Below are 23,791 nucleotides of genomic sequence, written 5' to 3'. Positions count from 1 at the left end.
CTTTAATATTTCTCATTAAATATACTTCTCTACTATAATTTTAGATAGCTATGTAGTTCTCAATTGTATGACTATATTTTAAATTGCTTAACCAATCCACCATGGTCAAGTTTAGACTATTTCACATTTTTGGCTTTTAAAAACCATGCTATGGTTAAGATCATTTAACAAAAAACTTTATAAATTACTATTTTTTAAATTTTAGGTCAAATTCCCAGAAGGGGGATAGATGAATCAATGGCATCATATTTCTTCTTTTTTTAAATGGCATTATATTTCAAAGGCCTTTTAATAAGCACCACCAAAATGTCCTCCAGAAAGAAGTACCTATTTATATTTTCAAAAACAATACATGAATGACTGTTTTTCCAACCCTTATAATTACTGGAAGATTTTGGTAGAAAAACTTTATATTGGTGATTTTTTTATTGTGGTAAAATATACACAACATATAATTTACCATCTTGACTACTTTTAAGTATACAGTTCAGTAGCATTAAGTATATTCATAATGCACAACCATCATTACTACTTCCAGAAATTTTTCATCATCCCAGACAGAAACTCTGTACCCATTAAACAAAAATTTAAAAATAAATATTAAAGGGATGCCTGGATGACTCAGCCAGTTAAGCATCTGCCTTCGGCTCAGGTCATGATCCCTGGGTCTTGGGATCGAGTCCCACTTTGGGCTCCTTGTGCAGCAGGAAGCCTACCTCTTCCTCTGCCTGCCGCTCACCCTGCTTGCTCAGTCTCTCTCTCTCTTTCTCTGACAAATAAATGAAATCTTTAAAAAAAATATTTAAAAATATTGCCATTGTTTTGCTGTATATTTTTCAATCCCGTCAGCAATACTCTTCCCCCTTCCTACTATCTTAGAATTCTTCTCTATTAGAAATAGGACAGGGCGCCTGGGTGGCTCAGATGGTTAAGCGTCTGCCTTCGGCCCAGGTCATGATCTCAGGGTCCTGGAATCGAGTCCCTCATCGGGCTCCCTGCTCCTTGGGAGCCTGCTTCTCCCTCTGCCTCTCTCTCTCTCTCTCTCTCTGTCTCTCATGAATAAATAAATAAAATCTTAAAAAAAAAAAAAAAAGAAATAGGACAGGACCATGGTCACAACTCCAAAATCTTGTGGCTTACACAACAAGAGTTTACTTCTCACTCAACTTACATATTCTATGCCAGTCAGCACATATACTTGTTTTTCAACCTTTCAGAGGTTCAAGCTAATGGAGACCCAGTCGTATAATCGCTTCATAGTTTGCGTGGTTACTGAGGCAGGGCAAGAAAGTGCTGTAGAGCCTTGAGGCAAAATCAAATGCTTCAGCCTGGAAATGGCACGTGCCACTTCTAAGAACTTGGTTACAACTAATAACATGGTGGAGGGTGACAAGTACATTCCTCCCGTGTTACCTAAGAGAGAGGGGAGCACTAGAAGTTCTGCATCTTCCTTTGTTTCCTTACTGATACAAAGTTGGCTTTGTTTAACTATTTGCATTTTTTTCCTATTCGTGAAGGCCACACATTAATGTTTCACTCTATGTAATGCCACAAGAAATCTTGGAATAAGTGAAAACAATTAATTTAGAAGAGTAGCAATTTGATCTAAGTGAAAAGTCACATGTCGCAGAGAGTAATATGTAAACACTCTGTTGTGGCTAACATGTTAAATTGCCGTCTTTGGGCCCAGTTTTCTTAATAAATTCTAACTTTTGAAGTAGATGCTGAATGTTTTAGTGGCATTGGACCCTCTGGTTTTCATGTGTCACTGTTCATGCCCCATGGAGGATGATAAATATTGACAAACACTTGACATGTTCATTAGCAACTTTTTTGAGAAATGGGACTTAATTTTTCATTAGACATACACTCTCTCTTAGCTCATTCCTGCAAAAGTTTTTTTTGGTATGTGTGAGTGTGTGTGTATAAAAAAAAAAGTTACCAAACAGTAAAGTATTTAGTTATGTAACTACAGCCATGGAGCTCAGACTTCTCTCTATATGCTCTGTGGTAGCTCTTGTAAGCTCTCATTTTCTTTTGTATATTATACTTAACCTGAAAGTTTTTATGAATCATGTTGACCTGATGACCTGGCAACTTCATTCATCTTGTAGGTTACTGCATGGGCCGTTCTAAAATTGGCTGATATATCAAAGGGCCAACAAGAGTAGCAGTGTAAACTGCTGGAAGGAGTAACTGTAACTGTAACTGTAACTGTCCCTACAGGATCATATCCCAGGGAGCTTCATTAGACTGGTAAGTGCCCTTCTTGAAAGTGTGTTGGTTACGTTGCTTCTGGAAAGGTCAAAAAAAGAGAGAGAGATTATCCTTGGTCACTTTTCAGATTTCCTACTTGTCAAAGTAAGAACTCTGCTCACTGCACTTGTGTCTCATGCACTACTAAATGAGACCATGACAGGAGATCAAATATGGGGTGAAGGTCCAGGAACCCATCTTGGCTTAATTTTAAAAATCTCTTCAATATTGGGGTGCGTGAGTGTCTTAGTCAGTTAAGCGTGTTACTCTTGATTTTGGCACAGGTCTTGATCTCAGGGTTTTGAGTTCAAGCCCTGCATTGGGCTCTGTGCTGGGTGTGGAGCCTACATAAAAAATTAAACAAACAAACAAACAAACAACAATCTCTTCAATGCAATTATTTATAGTAAAACTTTATTTCAAAATGACATATCCAGGGGAAAATTGTGAAAGGACAACAGCTTGGCATGCCAGCCTTAGAACAGGAAGCTGGATAGACTGCCAGGCAGCAGGTCTCTTTTGACACTCTTGGCTGAAACAGATGAACTTTGTTTCTTCTGTCAGTGCTTTACTATGCTTCAGAATCAAAGTCCTGGGAAAAAGAGCCTGGTTGGCTGAGCTTAGGGCATGTGCCCCGCCCCTGGCAATGGCAGGTCTGAGAGGAAGGATTAGCAGAAGGAATCTCCAGGGATCTCTTTGGATTCCCTAGTGTGAGGCAGGCACATGAATTTTACCAAAACTCCATGCTGTGTGGGAAAATAATTACCCAGGTGAAAATCAGGATGCTCTTGGGAAGTGGGAATGAAGGCTCAGCATCCCAAAATGCTGGTATCCACCAGTAAGAGCAAAAAAGGCATCAAAGCTCATGTACTCATGAATCTGTTGAGTTGATATGTGCTGATTTATTTTACTATTTTCCAATTGTTAGATTGCTTCCTTTTGTTTTCTTTCCTGGAACAAATAGCCCTAAGCACATGCATTTAAAAAAATTTTTTTTTTCTTAGGACAAATAATCAGGCCTGGAATTATTGGGTCAAAAGATAACACACGAGTATTTAAACTTTTTTTCATTTTCTATTTTACTGAAGTGCTGATGGACTCTGAAAGTATGCCTCTAGTCATTATAGATTGGCTTTCCAGTGACTGGATAATTGCCCGGTTGAAGGTCACCCTGTGAAACCTCTCTCTGGGTCATATCAGGGGCATTTGTGGTCCTGGGAAAAGCATACTCTTTAGAGCTCTCCTCTTTCCTTCTACTAATGTTTTTTTTTTTTTTTAAATATCCATTGCTATTTGGGTGAAATGAAGTGCAAGGTCTCTGTTTTGGTCGATTGATTCACATGTTATAGAAAAGAGGGCAGCATTTGCCGGAGGGATCTGTGGGCAGTGGCAAGTGCCTGCTGATATATATGTATCAGCATATATAATAGCATATACCCAGCTCCCTCTTCTCCATGCCAAGTATCTCCAAACCAGGGGGGCAGGAAAAGCAGTGATTTCACTGACAGGGCACTCCACCCAAGGAAGGTACTTGTTGAGTGCCTTGACCCACATTTTCTTGAGCCAGGTTCTTCTAACTCCAAATGTGAGAAGAGTCCTAGATTTCTTCAGAAGCAGCAGTGTGCTTTGTTTTATAATTATCCCTGTGTTGCTTATTCCCCATGGCTAGAGTACACCAGATTGTAGATGCCTTGAGATTAACAATTGTCTCACCTTGGTATTTCTTGCAGCACTTGCACAGTGCCTTGCTCATTCCAGGTACTTAATATTTGCTATCTTTTTTTTAAAAAAGATTTTATTTATTTATGAGAGGGAGAGAGCGAGAAAGAGAGCGCATGAGCACCAGTCGGGGAGGGCAGAGGCAGAGGGAGAAGCAGACTCCCTACTGAGCAGGGAGCCCAACACAGGGTTGGATCCCAGGACCCTGAGATCATGACTTAAGCAGAAGTCAGGCGTTTTAACTGACTGAGCCACCCAGATGCCCCAATATTTGTTGACTATCTTAAGTGGAATAGTTCTAGTACTTTCTTGGGGTCTAAATTCTTCCAAGTTATGTCTCAAGGTGCTGGAAAAGGTGAGCATTCCCTAAAAGCAATCAGGAAACCCCAGGGGATTCTGAAACCCATTCTCAGTGATCTGGAGGAAAAGAGCTAAGCCTGGTGCAGATGCAGATGGATAGGCACTCACTCCCTTTCCAGGGGCTGTATCTCAGCCCACGGTGCTCCCGCCACATAGCCTTTTTCAGTTTCTTGTACTAGCTCTCTGACCAAGGTTTTGCTGGGCATGTTTCTCCCCTCTCTAGGTCATATCCACTTCACCCATACCCATTAACTCCTCATCCTTCAGATCTCAGCTCGATTGTTAATTCCTCACTAACATCTCAGAAAAGGCCAAATTCCTGTTATATATACTATCATGTACAGCTCTTTCCTAGCACTTATCAGTGATTTCATTTAATATTTATATTTGTAATTATTTTATATGTTCTTTCTCTCTGACTGGAGTCTATTAATCCATGAGGGCATGACTTGTTCCCTTCACAGAAGTGCTTGTTTTGTTTGCTGTTGTCTTCCTCGTTCTAGGGTCTTCCCTGGCATATGGTGGGTACTCTGTTACCCTTAGAGGCACACACATGTACCCACTGCATTCCTGGCAGATACAGATTATATTGGTATTCTCCGCAGAAACAGAACCAACCACTGGGATATATAAAATTAGACATTTTTATTGTGGTTATAAATATATATATTATTTTTATTGTGGTAAATTACACATAACGTAAAATCTACCATTTTTAGCCATTTTAAGTGTATAAGTTAGTGGAATTAAGTATATTCACATTGTTGTACAACTTTCATCATTATATTTTATAGATTCCTAGTTCACCAACTTATTGTATAGCATTATCATATCTTGGTGGATTAACCCACCTTCAGCTCAAAGGATGTATATATACAATACCAAGAAGTCCCACAGTCTTGCATTTGCAAGCTGAAGAACCAGGACAGCCAGTGGTGTAAGTCCCAGTCCATGTCTGAAGGCAGGAGAACCAGGAGCACCAATGTTTGGGGGCAGGAGAAGATGGACATCCCAACTCAAAAAGAGAGAGGGAATTTGCCCTTCCCTGCCTTTTTGTTTTATTTCTGCCCTCAATGGATTGCATGATGCCTACCTGCATTGGTCTCCCCCAGCTCAAAGGGTTGCCCCTGGGTGGCCTAAGCTATTTGGCATTACTCCTACCCCTGCCTCAGTGATCACTTGAGGGAGAAGCCTCCAGGTTTTATTGAGATAGGGCATGGCAGTCTCCTAAACTGGTTTGATGCCCTGATTGAAGTAGTTGTGATTGGGGAGCATCTTTCTAGTGCAGGAAGTGGCACTGCTTAATACGTAAATCTCCAAACGATGAAGCCATTCGATTCTTAGAAAGGAAGCTTCCAAGAAGCTAAAGTCAATAGTCAGCTGGTGCAGAGCTGAGCAGATAAATCTACAGAAAAGCCTGTCTTACCTCTCCAAGGAGGATTTTAGTGATATGGTCCAATAATTTCTTGTTTATATTATTTTGGCATTTCCCCCCTTAATACTTGTGAGATAAAGCAGCCTGATACAATTTGGAAGACATTCAAAGATTTATCTTGCATTTCTTCTCTTTATATCATTTATGTTTTGCCATAGCTATAATTTATGTGCCTCACTCATAAAGGTGTCATAATCTCTGCAGCAGAGATTGCTAGGTTCCTGCTCAAAATCTATTGTTCTTTTCTCTTTGTAAAAAAATTCAAGTTTGATTTAGGTGGCAGTGTACTTGGGTAAAAGACCACATTTTCCATTTTCCCTTGCAGTGATGAGTGGCCATGTGACTAAGTTCTGGCTAATGAAATAAATAGCAAAAATGTCTAAGACCTGCAGGAAGGCGGAACAAAGTGCTGACTCAGCTGGCCGGGGTGGGGGTGGGGGGGGTGGGGGGGTGGGGATGCACTTTTAACCTTTCCCTTCCTCCTTCACAGAGGGAGCTCTAGGAGCCACCTTGTATTTTGAGGTGAAACTGAGGATGGAACCCAATGCTTCTCTGGGGACTGTGGAATCATGTTAGACTACTTCTGGACTTCTTTTACATGAGAGAGAAATAAACTCCTTATGGTATAAACTACTGTTATTTTAGATTTTTCTGTTACAATATGTCTGAGCCTAATTCTAACTGACTCAGCCTGAAACATATTCAAAGATTAAGTAGAAGCCTGTTTGACTTCATATGTGGCAACTTTGTTACTCATCAGGGAAAGACAACATTGTATGTAGCAGAACCTACATAAAGGGAAGGTTTCATCTGTATTAACCTCTGTTTTATCTACACTGGAACCTGAACAATTTGCATTGTTTCAACTCCTTAACTAATCCAAGCATTTAGCAAAGCATAAGAATGCTTACCTGACATACATACTTGAATGTCTCCAGGCATCTAAAAGCTTAATGAGTCTGAAACGGAAACTGATTTTGCCCATCCCAGTCATCATTAATTACCACCACCACATGGACTTCTTATCCCCTGTTTTCCTTTTAGTGAATGTTCAGTGAAGTTCATATCCACCCACCTTACTTATCATGACAAGAGCCTGGCAGCCATCTTTGACACCCTCCTCATTTCTAATATCCAGGCCATTGTCAACTCCCAGAATCTCCCTCTACAATATATTTGGATCTATTTCTGTCTCCATTGTTACTTAGAGGGTAAAGCTATAACATTTCTTGCCCACACCACTCCAAAAGTCATCCCTCTGGACTCCCATTCTCCACACAGCAGCTAGAGAGAAAACACAAACCAGATCACATCACCATCATGCTGAAACCTCTTCAAAGGCTCCCAATAGCACTACAATACAATCCAAAATCCTAAATATGGCCTATGAAGTTCTGTGAAATTTGCCCCCTGCCTCCCCTCCACCACCCTGTGTTGTGTTGAGCCAGTTTCTCTCACTGACTATGCTTCACCCACCTGACCTCTTTTTGTCTCTTGAATGTATCAGATTCTTTCCCATTCCAGAGGCTTGCACAGGCTGGTTCCCTGCCTGGACTACTTTGCTCTCAAAGCCCTCTATTTAATATATATATATATATATTTTTTTAATTTGAGACAGAGAGAATGAGAGACAGAGAGCATGAGAGGGAGGAAGGTCAGAGGGAGAAGCAGACTCCTCGCCGAGCAGAGAGCCCGATGCGGGACTCGATCCCGGGACTCCAGGATCATGACCTGAGCCGAAGGCAGTCGCTTAACCAACTGAGCCACCCAGGCACCCCTCAAAGCCCTCTATTTAATGGTTAATTCCTACTGATTCTTCTGGTCACTGATTAAATGACACTTCTCATTAAATCTTCCTGACTCGACTCTCGATTTTTTTCAGGTCCTCAATTATAATGTCTCACACACTCTTTACTCTAACTGTATGGCACTTTCATTTTAAATTGGATATATATTTATGTGTGTGGGTTTTTTTGGGGGGGGGAGGGGTAGTTACTGTGTCATTTTCCCTCCAGAGAACAAAAGCACCATGAGGGCAGACACTGTCTGTTTTGTATACCGCTGTATCACCAGCACCTAGTATGGTACATAATACATACAGAAACTTAACAAATATTTGTGGAAAGAATGAATGAATGAATGAACAAAAATGAGACCTAGGAACCCTGTAGTATCTGCTTTTGTGATGACTTTCCTTGAATTCTGTCTTATGTGATTTTAGGAGAATAGACTCCCCTGCCCCCCCTTCCCCCATATTGATGGAATGTAATCTTCATCTCCTCTTCCTCCTCCTCCCTCTTTTCAGCCTACCCTCCCAACTTCCTCCTCCTTCTCCTGATCATCAGTATTATAACTTTAGCAGGTGCTTTACAAAAACAATTTTATTAAATCTCCTCAACCAACTTGCAGTTGCAAAATCATCATCTCCGTGCCATGGATGGCAAGCCTGAGATTTAGAGAAAATTTACCTTTGCCAAGCTGGTATGACTACTAAGTAGTGAAGGTGACTAGGAGCTCCTAAATTTCTATCTATCCATTGTACCATAATGTTTCTCTTCACTTGGCCATACTTCTCATTCATTCCACAGTTACTGATCATCTCTACTAGGCACCAGACAAGATGTAATTGAATAAAACTAAACTACTTAGGCCTTTCACTCTTGGTGATCACAGTAGACTTATTTAGTATTGAATTAAGATTCATATTCACCTGCTCTTTAACCCTGTTTTGGGCTGTGTGTGTGCAAAGACAGAGTAACAATGTTTTTGTGATGTTATAAAATTGTTTTAAACAACTCATTTTGTTCCAAATATCTAAATATCTAAGGAAGAACTGGCCACAGTGAATGAACCAGAGTTTTTGTGGCTGGGAGTAGAAAGCCGTAAGGAAAGAGGCACTTCTGGAGCAGCCCCTTGCCCCTTTTCTTAACTTTGTAATTAAGGTACTACACATACTAAAAAAATTCACCCATTTAAAGTGTACAATTTAATGATTTTCGGTATAGTTAGAGCTGTGCAGTCATTACCAAAATCTAAGTTTAAATTATTTTCATCATCCCCAAAGGAAACCCTTACTTGACACCCAGGTCACCATCCAGCCTCTGACAACAGCTAATCTACTTTCTGTCTCTACTGATTTCCCTATTCTGGACATTTCACATGAATTGGATAATATACGTGGTCTTTTGTGACTGGCTTCTTTCACTTAGCATGTTTTCAAGGTTCATTGTGTTGTAGCATGCATCAGCACTTATTTTTTTCTATTAATATTCAGTTAGTAGATTAATATTCTGCTGTATGGATACACATATTTTCTTTATCCCTCCATTCATCAGTTGTTGGACATTAGGGTTGATTCCATTTTTTTGGCTCTTATGAACAACGCTACTGTGAGTATTTGTGCAGACATGGGATTTCATTTCTCTTGGGTATATACCCAGGGAGTGGAGTTGCTGGCTCACATGTTAATTTTATGTCTAACACATTGAGGAGTGTCAGCAGCCCCTCTTTATGAGGATAAGTTTAGGGTTTTGTCCAGAGGACTGAGTCAGTTTTTCTGTTTTGCCAGGTCCTCAGTGTTTGTTTACATCCCTTCTATTCTTGTGTCTTTCCCCCTTTATTTGCTTTTTCTCTTCTCTGTAGAATCCAGCCCCCTGCTGATTTTAGTAGGAACTGACACTTTCAATGCCTAAAAGTTATTTGTAAAACATTTTGAACTCTCTGGAGGATGGACATTAAAGCAATAATGTTTATCTGTTTTTCCGTGGGTCTGCCGCACGTGGTCCTGTTTTGTAACAAAAGAGCTCATTGAGTAGGAGGCTTATTTAACTTGTTCCTGAGGGTTACACTCCAACAACATGCGTCCAAACAGATTCTTAATTACCCAGAGCTGAGTCTGAACGTTTTAAAGAATCAGTTTGAAGTTTCTTGGGGGATATTAACATCTTTAATAAACCTATATAGGTAAACATATGTTGAGAGCTTGTAAAAAATGTATGTAGAGTTCCTGGTGTGTGCCTGGCACATAATTGCTTAATAAATTGTTAGTTGCCATTATAAAAAGTTACTGTAATGAACGACTGATTTAAGTATAAATCTCAATTACTTAAAATGTCTTAGTTTTTTTTGGAAACACATTTGAGTTCTGTTTCAGAATACACAGGATACTTTTCCATGTGTGCTGACATAAATTCTCACTTGTTCGTCACCCCCACCTCGTGAAACCTGGCATTTGTTTTCCAATAGTTATTTTTAGAACAATAAAGATCATTTCCACCTACCCAAGCAAAGTTAATCTGAATACGACGGAGACAACTCTTCAGTGGTTTATCCACCCTCTCCCTCCCTCCAAATCGTTCAGTGTGGATACGCAGAAGAGTGTAATAGGAGCTGTCAGCCCCCAAGCTCTCCCTGCTCGGGTAAAACTTTCAGTTAAAGCGGAGATTTAACACGCATTTTACTTGAGATGAGGAGCGGGAATAAGGAAAAGCGTGCCCTGCGTGCGAGAACTTTCACAGCTCAGGGTCGCTCCCAGGATAAATGAGATCAACGAGTCAATCGTTCCCCTTCGCCAAGTCAGACATCTGAGCGCTGTCTCCCGGCCGAGGGGATTAGAGACTGCTATTAAGGCGCCCCTTCCCCGTCCTGGTCGAGGTCCCGGCCTCGCGGAGCCGACTCTGAGTCACCCCAAGAAGGGGAGCCGAAGAAAGGGGAGGGGCACGCACCCCGGGGTGGAGGAGAGCCGCGGGGCGAAATTCTAGACCGAGTAGGGCTCGGAAGGAAGAGGAGGGGCAACGGCGCGTGGGGGAAGAGAAGGGAGAGGCTGCAGGGGAAAGGAAGAGAAGGAAAGGGAGGGAGGAAGAAGGAAGGCGGAGGATCAAGAAGGGGGCGAGCGGGGGCGGGCGCGCGGGGCGGGCCGGGGAGGCACCCGGGGCGGGGCGGCTCGCGCCTCGGGGAGGGTCGGCGACGCGGGCGCCGGGCGGGGCGGGGCCGCGGGCGCCCGGGGCTCGGCGGGGGCTGCCGGGATTGGGGCGCCGCGGCTCTCGCTCGCCTCGGCGGCCGGGCTCAGCTCCGAGGGACACGTCCGTGCCGCGCTCGCCCCGGGCTGCGAGCCTCTCCGGGACTTCCTGCCCGCGCGCCCCGCACCTGGCCACGGCCCCGAAGCCCGGCTCCGGCTGTAGAGCGCGGTGGGCGGGCGGTGGACCGCGGTGGTCATGGGGCTGCAGCCGCTGGAGTTCAGCGACTGCTACCTGGACAGCCCGTGGTTCCGGGAGAGGATCCGCGCCCACGAAGCGGAGCTGGAGAGGACCAACAAGTTCATAAAAGAGCTCATCAAGGACGGGAAGAACCTCATCGCAGCGACCAAAAGTAAGCGGGGACCTGGGCGCGGGGCAGGCTGCAGCGCGGCGAGGCCGGGAGGAGCCTCTGCGGGAGGGAGACAGGCAGTCGCGTGCCCCGGGTCCGCCGCCCGCGGAACAGGAGATTGGGGACCGGGAGGCCCCGGGCTCACTCCTGCCCGGCTCCCCACGCAGAGGGTGGCGAGTGCCCTTTCCCGCCCCTAGCCCTCTACCAGCGGCCAGAGCCCGGGGCTGTGCGTGGGAGCGAGCCGCCCGCAGCCGGGTACCCTTCGGTGCCTGCGTTCCCTGCCCGGCCCGCCCCGGGGTCAGGTGGGATTGCACCCTCAAGATCGGTTTCGCTAGTTTTGCCTTGTGATCTCTCCAGAGGACGTCCCTGGGGATTCTTTGAAAACCTGCTGCGTGCTGACTTATTCAAAAGTCTCTTCCACTGCAGCCTTACCGTGTCATTTTCCGATATTTTCGGATAGTCTCGTCCCAGGTCCTTCACTGTGCTAAACCAGAAAGTCCACCCGGCGTCGTGCTGCTTTCCGCACATTCTTTCCCTCCTGCGCCGGGGAGGGTTCAAAGAGTGGGACTTGTCAGGATGAGCAGACAGCCTACCCTTTGGCCTGAGCCAGCGTTGCCTGCCACCAGGGAATTTCACCCACGTCGGGCTTGATGCCTTCTTCCCTGGTTCTTTTCTGCTTTTTGAAAAACTAGGAAGTGGCCACCGGAGAAATAGATCTCTATAGATATATCTGTATCTGAGAAGAGTTTTTCTAGGAGGGAGAAGGGCTAAGATTCTGGCTGATGGTTGGTGATGCTGCTGGATGGGGCGGGGGGGGGGGGCATTAGCTCCAGTGAGGAGCTGGGCGGTTGGACCACACCTGTAGCCCATAGCCCTTCTGAGGAGGCCTCTGAGTGTCCTCTCTTCTTAAGAAGACAGCAGACAAGCGACAGGGCAGTATCCAAGCCTCACAAGTCTGTGTTGTTAGGGTCTTTATCGCTTCTCTAGTTTCTCAGTTCAGTAATTCCCAGCTTTGGGAGTTAGTCCCTTGTACACTTGTTTGTAGACCTCACCTCTGGGAAAAATACCCCATATCACTCTCCCCCACTACCACCATTTTGCATTAAGGAAGATTAAAACATACTGCACAAACTCTCAAGAACCCAGCACAGTGCCTGGAACAGTAAATATTCATTTAATGAGTTGAAATAAGTTTTAATGGGAAGAATTTAGTGAGCCATCCCTGTAATTTTGGAAACAAGTCACTCCTCTGGATGATGTCCAAAGTTCCTTTTGGTTCTGTGACCTTGTTGGTGTTGCAAAAGGAGGATTGGGAATCACTTTGCGGTATGTGACTAGTGGGCTTATTTGGTTGATGGCTGTCCAGTGCCTTGGCATTAGGTATATGTGTTGGGTGGGAAGTAGGGAGGGGTTATAAACATGTAGGCAGAAGTGAGGAGAAGGGCAGTGTGTGTGTGTGTGTGTGTGTGTGTGCGCGCGCGCCTGTACAAGAACATGAAGGAGAGGACTCCTTCCTTCTGTAGCTTGGTGTTAACCAGTGTCACTGGCCTGGGGAGTGTACCTTCTCTCTTACTGGCTGTAGCAGCTCCCTCTGAAGCTAGGATGATGAGGAGGGAGGCTTTGGTATGGGGAGAGGCAGATGGCAAAGCCAGTTTGGCCACTGGTAGAAAGCTATTTATGTGACTGCATGTTAGCTCTTCTGCCAACAGGACACATGCTTGGTGTTCCAGCGGCAGCTGGTGCATCTGGGAGGCCAGCTGTCGCCTTCCTCCCCAGAATGTAGACTTTCTTGATTTGTCAACTGGTGTCTTACTCCTTTTGGTTCTTGTCCTTTACCATAAGAAACACAATTTATAATCATGAGTAAGAGAGCAACCTGAAAGTATCTTTTTTCTCATCATGTTTGATTAACTTAAAGTCTTTCCCAGAAGACAGCAAAAATACAGCTTTGCTCACGTGCTTTAGGCAAGTTAGAAAGACCCTGCGTTTGCCCAGCTTGCTCCTCAAAGTTTAGTTCTAGTTCCTATCAAAGACTATGAGCGCCTGACTTAAGTCAGGACACCTGCGTTTAATTCACCTTTCCTGTTAGGTCCTGGCCACACAACAGCTGAACAGGCCACTTAATTATTTTGTGTTCAGTTTCTCCTGTCCTACTTCTTAGAGGCACTGGTAGGGTCCTGCAGTGTTTGAAAATTGCAGTGTAGGTCAGTCATTCGCCTAACCAGTTGAGCCTTTCTATATAACATCTGCAAGTCAAGAAGTCAAGGAAGGACGTGAGGTGGGGGGAGGAGCTGCAGAAAGAATAGCAATGAACTAGGTCAGACTGATTATATTTTCAGACGTCTTATACTCCGTTGTGCATAAATGGCATTTGGTGCATTTTCAGAATTATGAGTTTGAGATTTCTGTTTTTAGTTGCCCTGTAAGATGCCTCCTGCATGCACTAAATACTTGTTAGATTTATGTAGTTTTGATGTCTTGATGCTTTGAATATTCCATAAATATTTAAAGAAATTGGAGGTTGCTCTGTGGGACTTGAAGGCTTACTGCTGAGTTCAGTGATGCAGCAATCAGCAAATATTTAGCATCTATGATTCATTAAATATTGGGATTGAGATACAAAGAGGTAATAAGGCAGAGGCCCCTGTCCTTGAGTTTATCGTCCTGTAGTTGAATTCAGTCCAATCTAGGGAATGTGTTTGAACTCCTATAGCATTGTGCTAAATTCTTGAAGAAACAAAGGATACACACACACACACACACACACACACTTAAAAGGTTAAGGGGCACCTGGGTGGCTCAGTCAGTTAAGTGACTGACTCTTGGTTTCGGCTCAAGTTATGGTCTCAGGGTACTGGGATTGAGCTCCGAGTTGGGCTCTGCTCTCAGCGCAGAGTCTGCTGGAGAGTCTCTCCCTCTCCTCCCCAACCCCCCATGTGCGTACTCTCTCTCAAATAAACAAATCTTTTTTTTTTTTTTTTTTTAAAGATTTTATGTATTTATATGACAGAGCAAGAGAGGGAGAGAGAGAACACAAGTAGGGGGAACCGCAGAAGGAGAGGGAGAAGCAGGCTTCCTGCTGAGCAGGGAGCCCGACTTGGGGCTTGATCCTGGGACCCTGAGACCATGACCTGAGCCCCCCAGTCATCCCATACATAAATGTTTAAAAAATAAAAGTTTAAAAATTGAGTGAGGAACAAGTATTCTAACTTTGCCAGAAACAAGAGTTTGTTGTAGGTTAGAATGAAGACATGTGACTGGCAGTTTGGGAACTTGTTTTAAGTAAGGAGTAGAAGCTTGTAGAACTTGTCAGATTGAAAACAGCTGAGAAGAAACCTGAACACCACAGTATTTGAGGACCCTGAGGAGACCAGTTAGGAATGGGATAAAGGGAGAGGTTGGTTTCAGATTATGGAGGGTCATAAAAAGCGAGGTTAGGAATGTGGACTTTATCCGGTGGAGAATCACTGAGGTTTGTCAGCAGAAGGCTGACATAATGGGAAAGAGTTGATTTCGAGACAGGATTTAACATCTGTGTGTAGGGTGGATTTGGACATAGCAGTGGGGGTAGGCGGGAGCTCCAGAGAGAAGTCTGGGATCATTGACTTATGTGGCACATTTGGAGATCATTCACTCAATTCAGTGGACTCTTTGTTTAAATGGATTTTTTAGTCCTTTTTCTTTTTCACACCTTTCCTTTCCTAGAATAACCAGTGTCCTCTTTTAATACAGTCTTTCCTTTTGTAAGCCTTTCATGCGCTGTCTGTATAGTTTCAGATGCTTATGATTCATAGAAATGTTTAGCATATCTGCCAGGAACAGAAATAGGCCATATATGCTTTTCCACAAATTTTACATTAGGCCATCTTGAGGGAATTTGTTCTGTTTAGAGGAAAAAAATTTTTTTAAAGCGAATAGTCCTTAGAAATATTAAGCACTTATACAGTTATGTAAAATGCTCTTTATTAAGCTTAGATTGTCTAACTTTCTTGGTGTGTGTGTGAAGCTGGAGAGCCCCTCATAAGTGAGCCTGCTCTAAGCACAGACATGGAGAAGGGTGTGAGTGGCAGACAGGACTAGAATTGGAGTTTTCCAAGTCTTGGTTTTAGTACTTTTTTTTTAAGGCCTTGGTATTTTAATATTCGCTTTGCTTTTTCCTTTAATATTTTCTTGATTTTTGCTTTGCTTTCTTTAGGACAACATAAAAGTTCCTTTTTGCTTTCTTTATGTTAATGTTTTAGAGAAATGGTTCAAATGATAATCCCTTTTAGGGGAAATTTCCTAAGTTGCTATTGCACTGAAGCATACAGAAGTTTGGAAGACTTAAAAGAATTTCACGCTGTAAACTTGAGCCTCAGTTTCTTTATTTGTAAAGTGGGACTACAGCAGAAAGCCCAGTCTGAGGATTGAATAAAATCCAGTGATTTTATGTGAAAGTGTTTTTGCAAACACACATGTGAAGTGGTTGTGTAGACTCTCTTGTTTGCCCAGCCAGCATTATTTTTCTCTATCGGAATTTTGTTCAGGTGTCTATACCTTTTCCCAGGAGATTCAGGGAAAGGTGATTAGGGCTAATTCTGATTAGTTTAACTAAGTTTTTCAAGCCCAGCTGATCTTTAGAATTATCTGGGCAGTTATAAAAACATGTGGTCAGGTTTAAGAGTCCCAGAACTCTAACTCAATTATGGTGAACTTATTTTCTGGGCTGGTAACTGGTTTAAGAATGAGGATATATCTCAGTTCTGGCCAGTGAGACATGAGAGGAAGGCTGCTGGAGACTTGGGAAAAGATTTCCTTTTGTGTGAAGAGACTCTTAAAAAGGGTTCTTGGGGTGCCTGGGTTGCAGTGTTGGTTGAGCGTCCGACTCTTGGTTTTGGCTCAGGTCATGATCTCAGGGTTGTGGGATCTAGCCCCGTGTCAGGCTCCGTGTTTAGCTTGTAGTCTGCTTAGATTCTCTCTCCCTCTCCCTCTTCCTCTGCCCCACCGACTCGTGCTCGCTCGCTCTCTCTCAAGTAAATAAATAAATCTTTAAAAAAAAAAAGGTTCTTTACTCTTCTATGCTATCTGGTTGTGATGCGTGGAGCTGCTACCACCGTCTTGGGACCGTTGAATGGAGCCAAGGTAAGGACTATGGAGCAGAGGTAACTGTATCTGGGTTTTTGATATCATTGTGGGAGCCACAGATTGTTCGATGTCAAAAGCCCAGCTCTGGATATATTGTTAAATGACCTAAGCCAGTTTGAATTGTGTTTTCTGCTACTTCACACCCCAATTTTGATGGAGTAGTATAATTGTAAATTTCATGCTGATGCTGCTATTCAGTGGAATTTAGGGAGGTATAGAAACAAAATGTTACTTAAAAAGTTGATAAATTACAAATACAATTTTTCCCTGAATGGAAAAGAACACTCATATGTATTTTTTGTCCCAAAGAAATCACCATGGATCACCAACAATTCAAGGCATCGCCTGGGATAAATCTTCAGCTCTCACTTGGGGTTTTAGTATGGTGGGCCAGTCTCTGGTATGAATGTAGACTTGCTGTAGAAAAACTACCATCAGACTGGAGCTAGGATGTGGACCCAGACAGGCTTTAGAGCTTCAAACGCTTTACTCACTACAGGTGGTCCTTGACTCCATATAGAATAGTTGTTTTTTTTTTTTTAAGATTTTATTATTTCTTTATTTGACCGGGGTGGGGGGAGAGGGAGAATCAGGCTCCCCACTGAGCAGAGAGCCTGATGCAGGGCTTGATCCCAGGACCCTGAGATCGTGACCTGAGCTGAAGGCAGACGCTTAACTGACTGAGCCATCCAGGCACCGCTATAGAATAGTTCCTGTTTAGAGCGCTCTACTGGCCAGCCATGTTCATTTAAAATGTTTTATGGGTCAGTCATCTGGTGTTCCCCGTGTCTTACTGACACATTGCCTTTTCCCTGTCCTTCCATTTGTTGGGGTTCCTTTGACCACCTCCTTTCTGCTTAGTTTTTTTGGCGGGGACCAGGGAGCATTATTGACTTTTGGAAGAGGGGAAGTCAGGAGGGCATGTTTGTGTTTTAATTTTTAAAGTAGCTGATGATATAGTACAGGGTAGAGGATTAAGAGCACATGTTGAGGGTACTGGTCTGTCTGGATCCCTATCCTAGCTCAGCCATTCACTGGCAGTGGGACCCTGGTCAAATTGCTTGGCTTTTCTCTATGTTGTCACCTCTAAAATGGAGATCATAATACTATCCACCGCATAGGGTAAATGAGTGAATACATGTAAAGCATTTAGAATAAGCATTCAGATGTGAAATGTTAACACTTATGATGTATCATTTAAATCGCAGGTACATGTTTTAATATCAAGGTCCTTTTCTTGTCTGAAAAATGGTGCTCTGGCCCAGTGACTAGTATGTAACCTTTTGGTGCTTATTACCCCTAAGAGTATATTGGTTCATATCCTCATTAGCAGTGACCAAGAAAGACAAATTTGACAAACGCTGGGAGGCTTCCAAAGTTTGAATGTCGTGCGAGATACTGAAAAACCTTGAAAGTAGGTTGATGAATCAAAGCTAAATGGTATCTTGGGAAAACATTCTCCAGAGTTTATTTCCAATTCACAAAGATTTGAAGATGAAGTAGAGAGTGTCAGTAAGGCCGCTGAAGATCTAGCAAGCCACCTGCAACTGAGACTCAAGCAGTCAGCAGCCGACCTCTATCTAGAGGACTGAGAAGGAGGGGTTGAAGGTGACAGAGCTGTGCTCAAGGTCCTGGGATGATAATGTCAACGACTGGAGCCTTCAGGTACTTAAAAATCACAGTGACACTTTTAGAGGATACTAATGTTAGTGTCTCATCAGCAGGAAACCCTAAGAACTAGTGGACAGTGCTTGTGTCTGCTATGGGAAATTCACAATGAGAAGAGGCAGTCAGAGAGGCCTCCAAGAGGGCTGTCCCTGAGACCTGTTAGGTAGTCCTATTCTCTATGAAAGGATCCTCAAAGTCTCAACAGATTGCCAAAGAAACTGTTTTGAGTCTGTGACTCCAATAGCTATTTATCACACCTGATGGTTCTGTTTGTTTTTTTGGGTCATAAGCAAGGATTACGAAGGATATAAAAATGCTGGGTAGTCTGCTAGGGTACCATACATAGTGCTTTAAGTGATGGCAGGCTGTATGTGGCAGTGAATAGGTACGGTGTGAAAGCGTGTTCACATCACACAGTTTGTCAGTGGAGGAGCTGGGATGGGAACCCACTTTTGTCTGGCTCTGAAACCCTTAACCACAATCATTAGCTGTCTCCATGAAGGGGTGTAACTGCGGTCTTGTGTTAAGGGAAGTTATTATGATAAATCTTGGTTATCTGGAATGTGTGTACACCTCATGATCTAGTTGGGAGACTGTTCTTCTTAGCACAAGGGCCACCACTGACAATTTAAGGCCCCCTTGGATGATTATTGTAAATAAAACTGGCTTCTAGTTTGTATAAGTATAGACATTCAGAGATTGGTTGATTTAGAAGCCATTAGATTCAGATCTCTACTTTAAAACAGTATCATTTCCTTCCCTCAGTCTCTGTCTCTTAATCTCCACTCCCCCCATCCTTCCTTTGCTGCCCATTTCTTGTCCCACTCTTTAGTAGAATACATTTTTATTTTGTTCTTATATTTTGGCATTAGGCTTTTTGCTTACCAAAATTATGAGATTGTTTATAAAAAGATACAGGGAATCTCATAATAACTACAGTGTGTATATTGTGTCCATCTAACATCTTGTTTCATTAAGATGCAAGTTTTTGTAAACGTATGTGCAGAAGCATATAGGAATAGCTGTGTTCTTAACTCATTGAAAGCACACTGTGTATAAATCGTCTTTCAAGTAACATGTTCTTTCATTAAGATATAAGTGGTTGTAAATGTTATTGGAGGAGCATATGGAAATAGCCCTGTTCTTAACTCATTAATAACTATACTCTGTGTGTGTGTGTGTGTGTGTGTATAAAGAACCTCATAATACACATTTCTGTATTTGCATCTTGGTTTAGAAGAAAGCTTACTATCTGCCTCTCCCCGGTAGCAACCTGTCCTTCTCCCTAAACAGTAGCAGCTGTCTGAAATCTGGTGTTTATTATTTCTAGACATTTTAATATATCTGTACAAATTCCTAGATAATAGCATGTTTTTAGACTATATAATGGTTCTCATACTATATGTGCAACCTCTTTTTTTCCCTCAGTTTCATGGTTGTGAGATTTATCCATGTGGATACATCTGTATCTCTATTTCATTTAGTTCAAGCTCTTTTTCCTCCAAGTGGTGTTTAAGAAGACTTTGTTAATTGATGTTTTGTAGATGTTATATAAAACTGTAAGATGTTCTATGATGTGTCATATAGTCATGCATTTTTTGATTGCCAAACAACTTAGAGAATTTATGCAGCATGAAAGCCTTATTGTAATTAATTTTGTAAACTTTAAAACAGTAGCTTTGACAACAATCTGTAGATAATGTACCCATGAATTTTGAAGTCCTTTAGTAAAATTTCTTTTTTTTTTTTTTAAAGATTTTATTTATTTGACAGAGAGAGACACAGCAAGAGAGGGAACACAAGCAGGGGGAATGGGAGAGGGAGAAGCAGGCTTCCCGCTGAGCAGGGAGCCCGATGTGGGACTCAATCCCAGGACCCTGGGATCATGACCTGAGCCGAAGGCAGATGCTTAACGACTGAGCCACCCAGGCGCCCAATCCTTTAGTAAAATTTCTTTTTGATAAATTATCAGCTTAGTGTGGATAATCAGAGCAAACCAGTTTAAGTTTCAGTCACTGGTCTGAATCACAAACAAAATTTAAAGCCTTTTCACTTCCTTGAAATTAGACTTCTGATATTGGTATCTAGAGAAAAAAAATTATATTTATATTCATCAACAGTGTGCATTAAGAACTCTGGTAACTCAGTCTAGTTAGGTCAGATGAACTTGATTTTTAGGCAGGGATTGGTTGGTATTTTGTGATAGGCCTCAAAGCAAACAGGAACCACAGCCTGCTTTATTTGATTATCCTAATATAGGAACCTAATTTATAGACTTGCCAAGGGGATCTTTTGTAATGAGGAAGCCTTGACATCCTTCTCTTTTAAACAAACAAACACACATGCTGAAAAACCCCTGACACTTTACATTCTAAGGGCAGGCATCGCTAAGTCCCAAGCTCCACAAGCATCACACCCCTGTTGCTGCTGCTGGAGGCCTGCCTCTCTGGTTGAACTAGAATTTCCTCCCTGTGTTTTCTGAGGAAGATGTTAATCCTGTGCCACTTAATATTTCAATAGTGAGTGTGATTTCTCCTTCCTTGTTGACTTGTTCACCCATGGGCACCGTCTGCCCTTGGGTGTCAAGGTGTGTGTTCCGCCACCATCTGGGAGCGGGTCATGGTGAGGTGTGTGGCTGGAGGAAATCCATTTGGAAATCCAGAGTAATGTCACTTCAGGTCTGAATACAGGATGTTTAATACTCTCTAAGAAGATGAATGTTTTTATTTCTGACTGTAAAGTTGGCTCCCCTACTTCTTAGCAGTGTAGACTGCTAGACTTTGGGCAAATGAGACTGGGCAAATTACTTAAACCCTCAGTTCCTCACTTTTTTTTTTTTTTTTAAGATTTTATTTTTTTGTCAGAGAGAGAGCACGAGCAGGGTTAGCGGCAGGCAGAGGGAGAAGCAGGCTCCCCGCCGAGCAGGGATCCCGATGGGGGACTCGATCCCAGGACTCTGGGATCATGACCTGAGCCGAAGGCAGATGCTTAACCGACTGAGCCACCCAGGGGGCCCCATCTCACTTTCTGTTTTGTTATTAGTAAAATGGAGATAGTAGGAACTCTAATGGGGTGGTATTATTTAATTCTAATGTTCCCTAGTAAAGGATCTCAGAACTGTGTCTGGCCCCTGGTAGGTACTGTCCTCATCACCATCATCAAAAGAACACCATTCTGACTTCCTTTGGTTGAACTTGGACACAGCTGTGGCTTTACCAGTAGAGATAGGAGAAATAGTCTCTGAAACCTGTTCCTTGCTCTTTCAGGCTAACAGTATTTTGAAGCACTGGGCTGAATATAGGCCTCGCATTTATTAAATAGAAGAAGTCAGCTGTACTAGCATGTTGAAATCCAGCATATTACTGAAACTCTTTGCTTGAAAGTTTCGGGGACAAAGCCAAAGAAGTACAAGGGAGTGGAGTGTCATTGACATGTCATTACTTTTATTGGAGAATCTGGCAGATAGGACTTCTGTCACCACTGTGACAGATAGTTTTGTTTTTCTTTTGTGAAATACAGGTCAAAGGCAGCAGAGCAAAAATATTGAAGAGCGTGGTCTTTGATGTCAGATTTACTATGTGATCTTGGGCAACTTGTTTAACTCCTTTGTGCCTTGATTTCCTCTTCTGTAGAATGTGGATAGTAGTTTTATTTCCCTAAATGTTGCTAGAATTGGTTAATTATTTCCAAAGCACTTAGAAAACTGATTCATAATGACCCCTGAATGTGTTTGCTAAGCATAGACAAAAAATTAAAAATCTATTCACAGTCATCATTCTAATAATCTCATTTATGACAGTGGGGAGGAACTGTCATCCCAAGTCATTAAATGCCACCTATTGTGGGCAAGTTGCTAGAGGTTTAACAGTGAATAGGGACCCTGTGTATCTGTGCAGAAGTCAGAGTTCTAGTGGGGGAGATGGAAGATTGATTAAATGTTGTCATTCACTTTGTTGAGTAAGATTGGGATGCTGTGGCCCTAGTTAGCAGGACTAACTAGGGAGTCAGAGAAGACTTCAAGAGAGTAGCAACTTCTAAGCTGAGGCCACTGGGAAGGCTAGGAGCTTTCCATGCTGAGGGTAGGGAAGAAGCATTCTTCAAGCATGGTCAAATGCATGCAAGAGGACTGGAGGCCAGAGAGATCGTATGCTACATGGCTGGAGAACAGCTCTGGTGGGCTGGGAGTGAGGCAGGAGCAGAGTGAGAACAATGGGGCTGCAGAGTGGGCAGGTGCAGGGTTGGGAAGGGCCTGGTGAAGCCGGTTAAGGACTTCACACTTCACTGGAAGCACAGTAGGAAGTGATGGAAACATTTCCAGCAGGGGATTGGCATCATCGGAATTGCATTTTAGAACAATTTCTCTGGCAGGCAGCCATTGTGAGAGTGAATTTGAGGAAAGGGGACTTGGAGTTTCGGAGGTCACCCATCTAGGCCAGAGACTTTGGTAGCAGAAGAGGCAGATTCTCGAAGAGGAGAATACAGAGGCTGCAGGCTGTGGTGGGTGATTGGGTGTGGGGGTTGACGAAGGAGGCACCCAGGGTGATTCCTCAGTTCCTGCTCTGAGCAGTTGGGTGCTGTTCACTGAGGTAGTCCAGCTAGAGGAACAGGTTCTGTGGGAGAGAGGAGACATTTCTGAACTAGATATGTTGAGATTGAGGTGCTTCTCAGCTATCCAGTGGACACATTCAGTAGTTTGCTTTTTTTTTTTATAAGTATGTATTTCAGGAACACGGAATGAAGCTGGAGGTGAAGGTTCTGGAGACACAGCATATAGATAGGAAATGATACCATGTAACAGTAGCAAACCTGCCCAGAGGAGGAATGTAAAGGGAGAAGGCAGGGAGGCTGGGCAAATCCTGGGGAAAACTGCTTTAAAAAAATTTTATTTTTTTTTTAAAGATTTTATTTATTTGAGAGAGAGAGAGAGAAAGTGAGAGAAAAAGAGTGACTGAGAGAGAGCTGGAGCAAGCAGGGGGAGGGACAGAGGGAGAAGCAGGCTTCCTGCCGAGCAGGGAGCCCAGTGCAGGGCTCAATCAGCTGAAGGCAGACGCTTAACCGACTGAGCCACCCAGGCGCCCTGGGAATACAACTTCTAAAGGGTGGATAGAAGAAGAGCTTGAGAAGGAGATTTGAGAGCAGTAACCATGGGGTGGGGAGGAGAGAGGAGATGGAAAATCTGGTGAGGGTTGCACAGGTCACGGAGAAAGGAGGAGAAAGGAGGAGGAGAAGACAAGGTCACGTTACAAAGAGAACCAGTACCGGCAGTACAAGTGACATTGCATTAAGACAGTGTCGTTGGTCAAACAGAAAGACTCTTAACCATAGAGAACAAACTAATGGTCGCCAGAGGGGAGGGAAGGGGGGATGGGAGAAATAGGTGACGGAGATTAAGAGTACATTTGTCCTTCTGAAAAACAAACTGAGGGTTCTAGAGGGGAGGAGGGTGGGAAGATGGGTTAGCCTGGTGGTGGGTATTGAGGAGGGCACATTCTGCATGGAGCACTGGGTGTTATGCACAAACAATGAATCATGAAACACTTCATCTAAAACTAATGATGTAATGTATGGGGATTAACATAAGAATTAAAAAAAAAAAGTACATTTGTCCTGAAGAACACTGAGTAATGTGGGGAAGTGTGGAATCACTGTATTGTACGCCTGAAACTAATACAACACTGTATGTTATACTGGGAAAAAAAGGACCGCGACATTGGTAATAACTGGATTAGTTTACGGCACAGCAGGGATGAGACCCTGATTGCAGAGGGTTGAAAGGGAGGGTGTAAGGGAAATAAATGAACCTGTGGTATAGATAGCTCTCTGGAACTATTGGTTAATGGGTGAGATTTGAACATGCTGATGACG

At 43.1% G+C, this 23,791-nt stretch overlaps 1 protein-coding gene and 1 long non-coding RNA gene across 8 annotated transcripts in view; both read left to right on the top strand.

Annotated features, from left to right (window-relative positions):
• LOC118022266 overlaps positions 1–7,420 on the top strand; it is a 40,279-nt gene extending 32,859 nt beyond the window's left edge. For 3 of the 5 annotated variants that reach the window (XR_004682443.1, XR_004682440.1, XR_004682444.1), the window contains 3 exons: positions 2,115–2,256; positions 6,261–6,393; positions 7,385–7,419. This is a non-coding gene — a long non-coding RNA (uncharacterized LOC118022266). Of the gene's footprint in view, positions 1–2,114; positions 2,257–6,260; positions 6,401–7,384 lie in introns of those variants that run through there. The other 2 variants (XR_004682441.1, XR_004682442.1) reach the window with 2 other exon arrangements.
• Positions 7,421–10,791: 3,371 nt separating this feature from the next.
• The window catches only part of ARHGAP10 (Rho GTPase activating protein 10), a 315,853-nt gene continuing 302,853 nt past the window's right edge, over positions 10,792–23,791 (top strand). The window contains exon 1 of one of the 3 annotated variants that reach the window (XM_035022940.1): positions 10,792–11,137. In XM_035022940.1, coding sequence (XP_034878831.1) covers positions 10,984–11,137 — 154 coding nt within the window. In that variant the 5' untranslated portion in view covers positions 10,792–10,983. The remainder of the gene's footprint in view (positions 11,138–23,791) is intronic. The other 2 variants (XR_004682438.1, XM_035022942.1) reach the window with 2 other exon arrangements.

Source organism: Mirounga leonina, unplaced genomic scaffold (assembly GCF_011800145.1).
Source record: "Mirounga leonina isolate KUSES-001 unplaced genomic scaffold, KU_Mleo_1.0 Mir_176, whole genome shotgun sequence".
Taxonomy (NCBI): Eukaryota; Metazoa; Chordata; class Mammalia; order Carnivora; family Phocidae; genus Mirounga; species Mirounga leonina.
The sequence above is the reverse complement of the archived record's forward strand: the minus strand, read 5'-3'. Positions and strand labels throughout refer to the sequence as shown.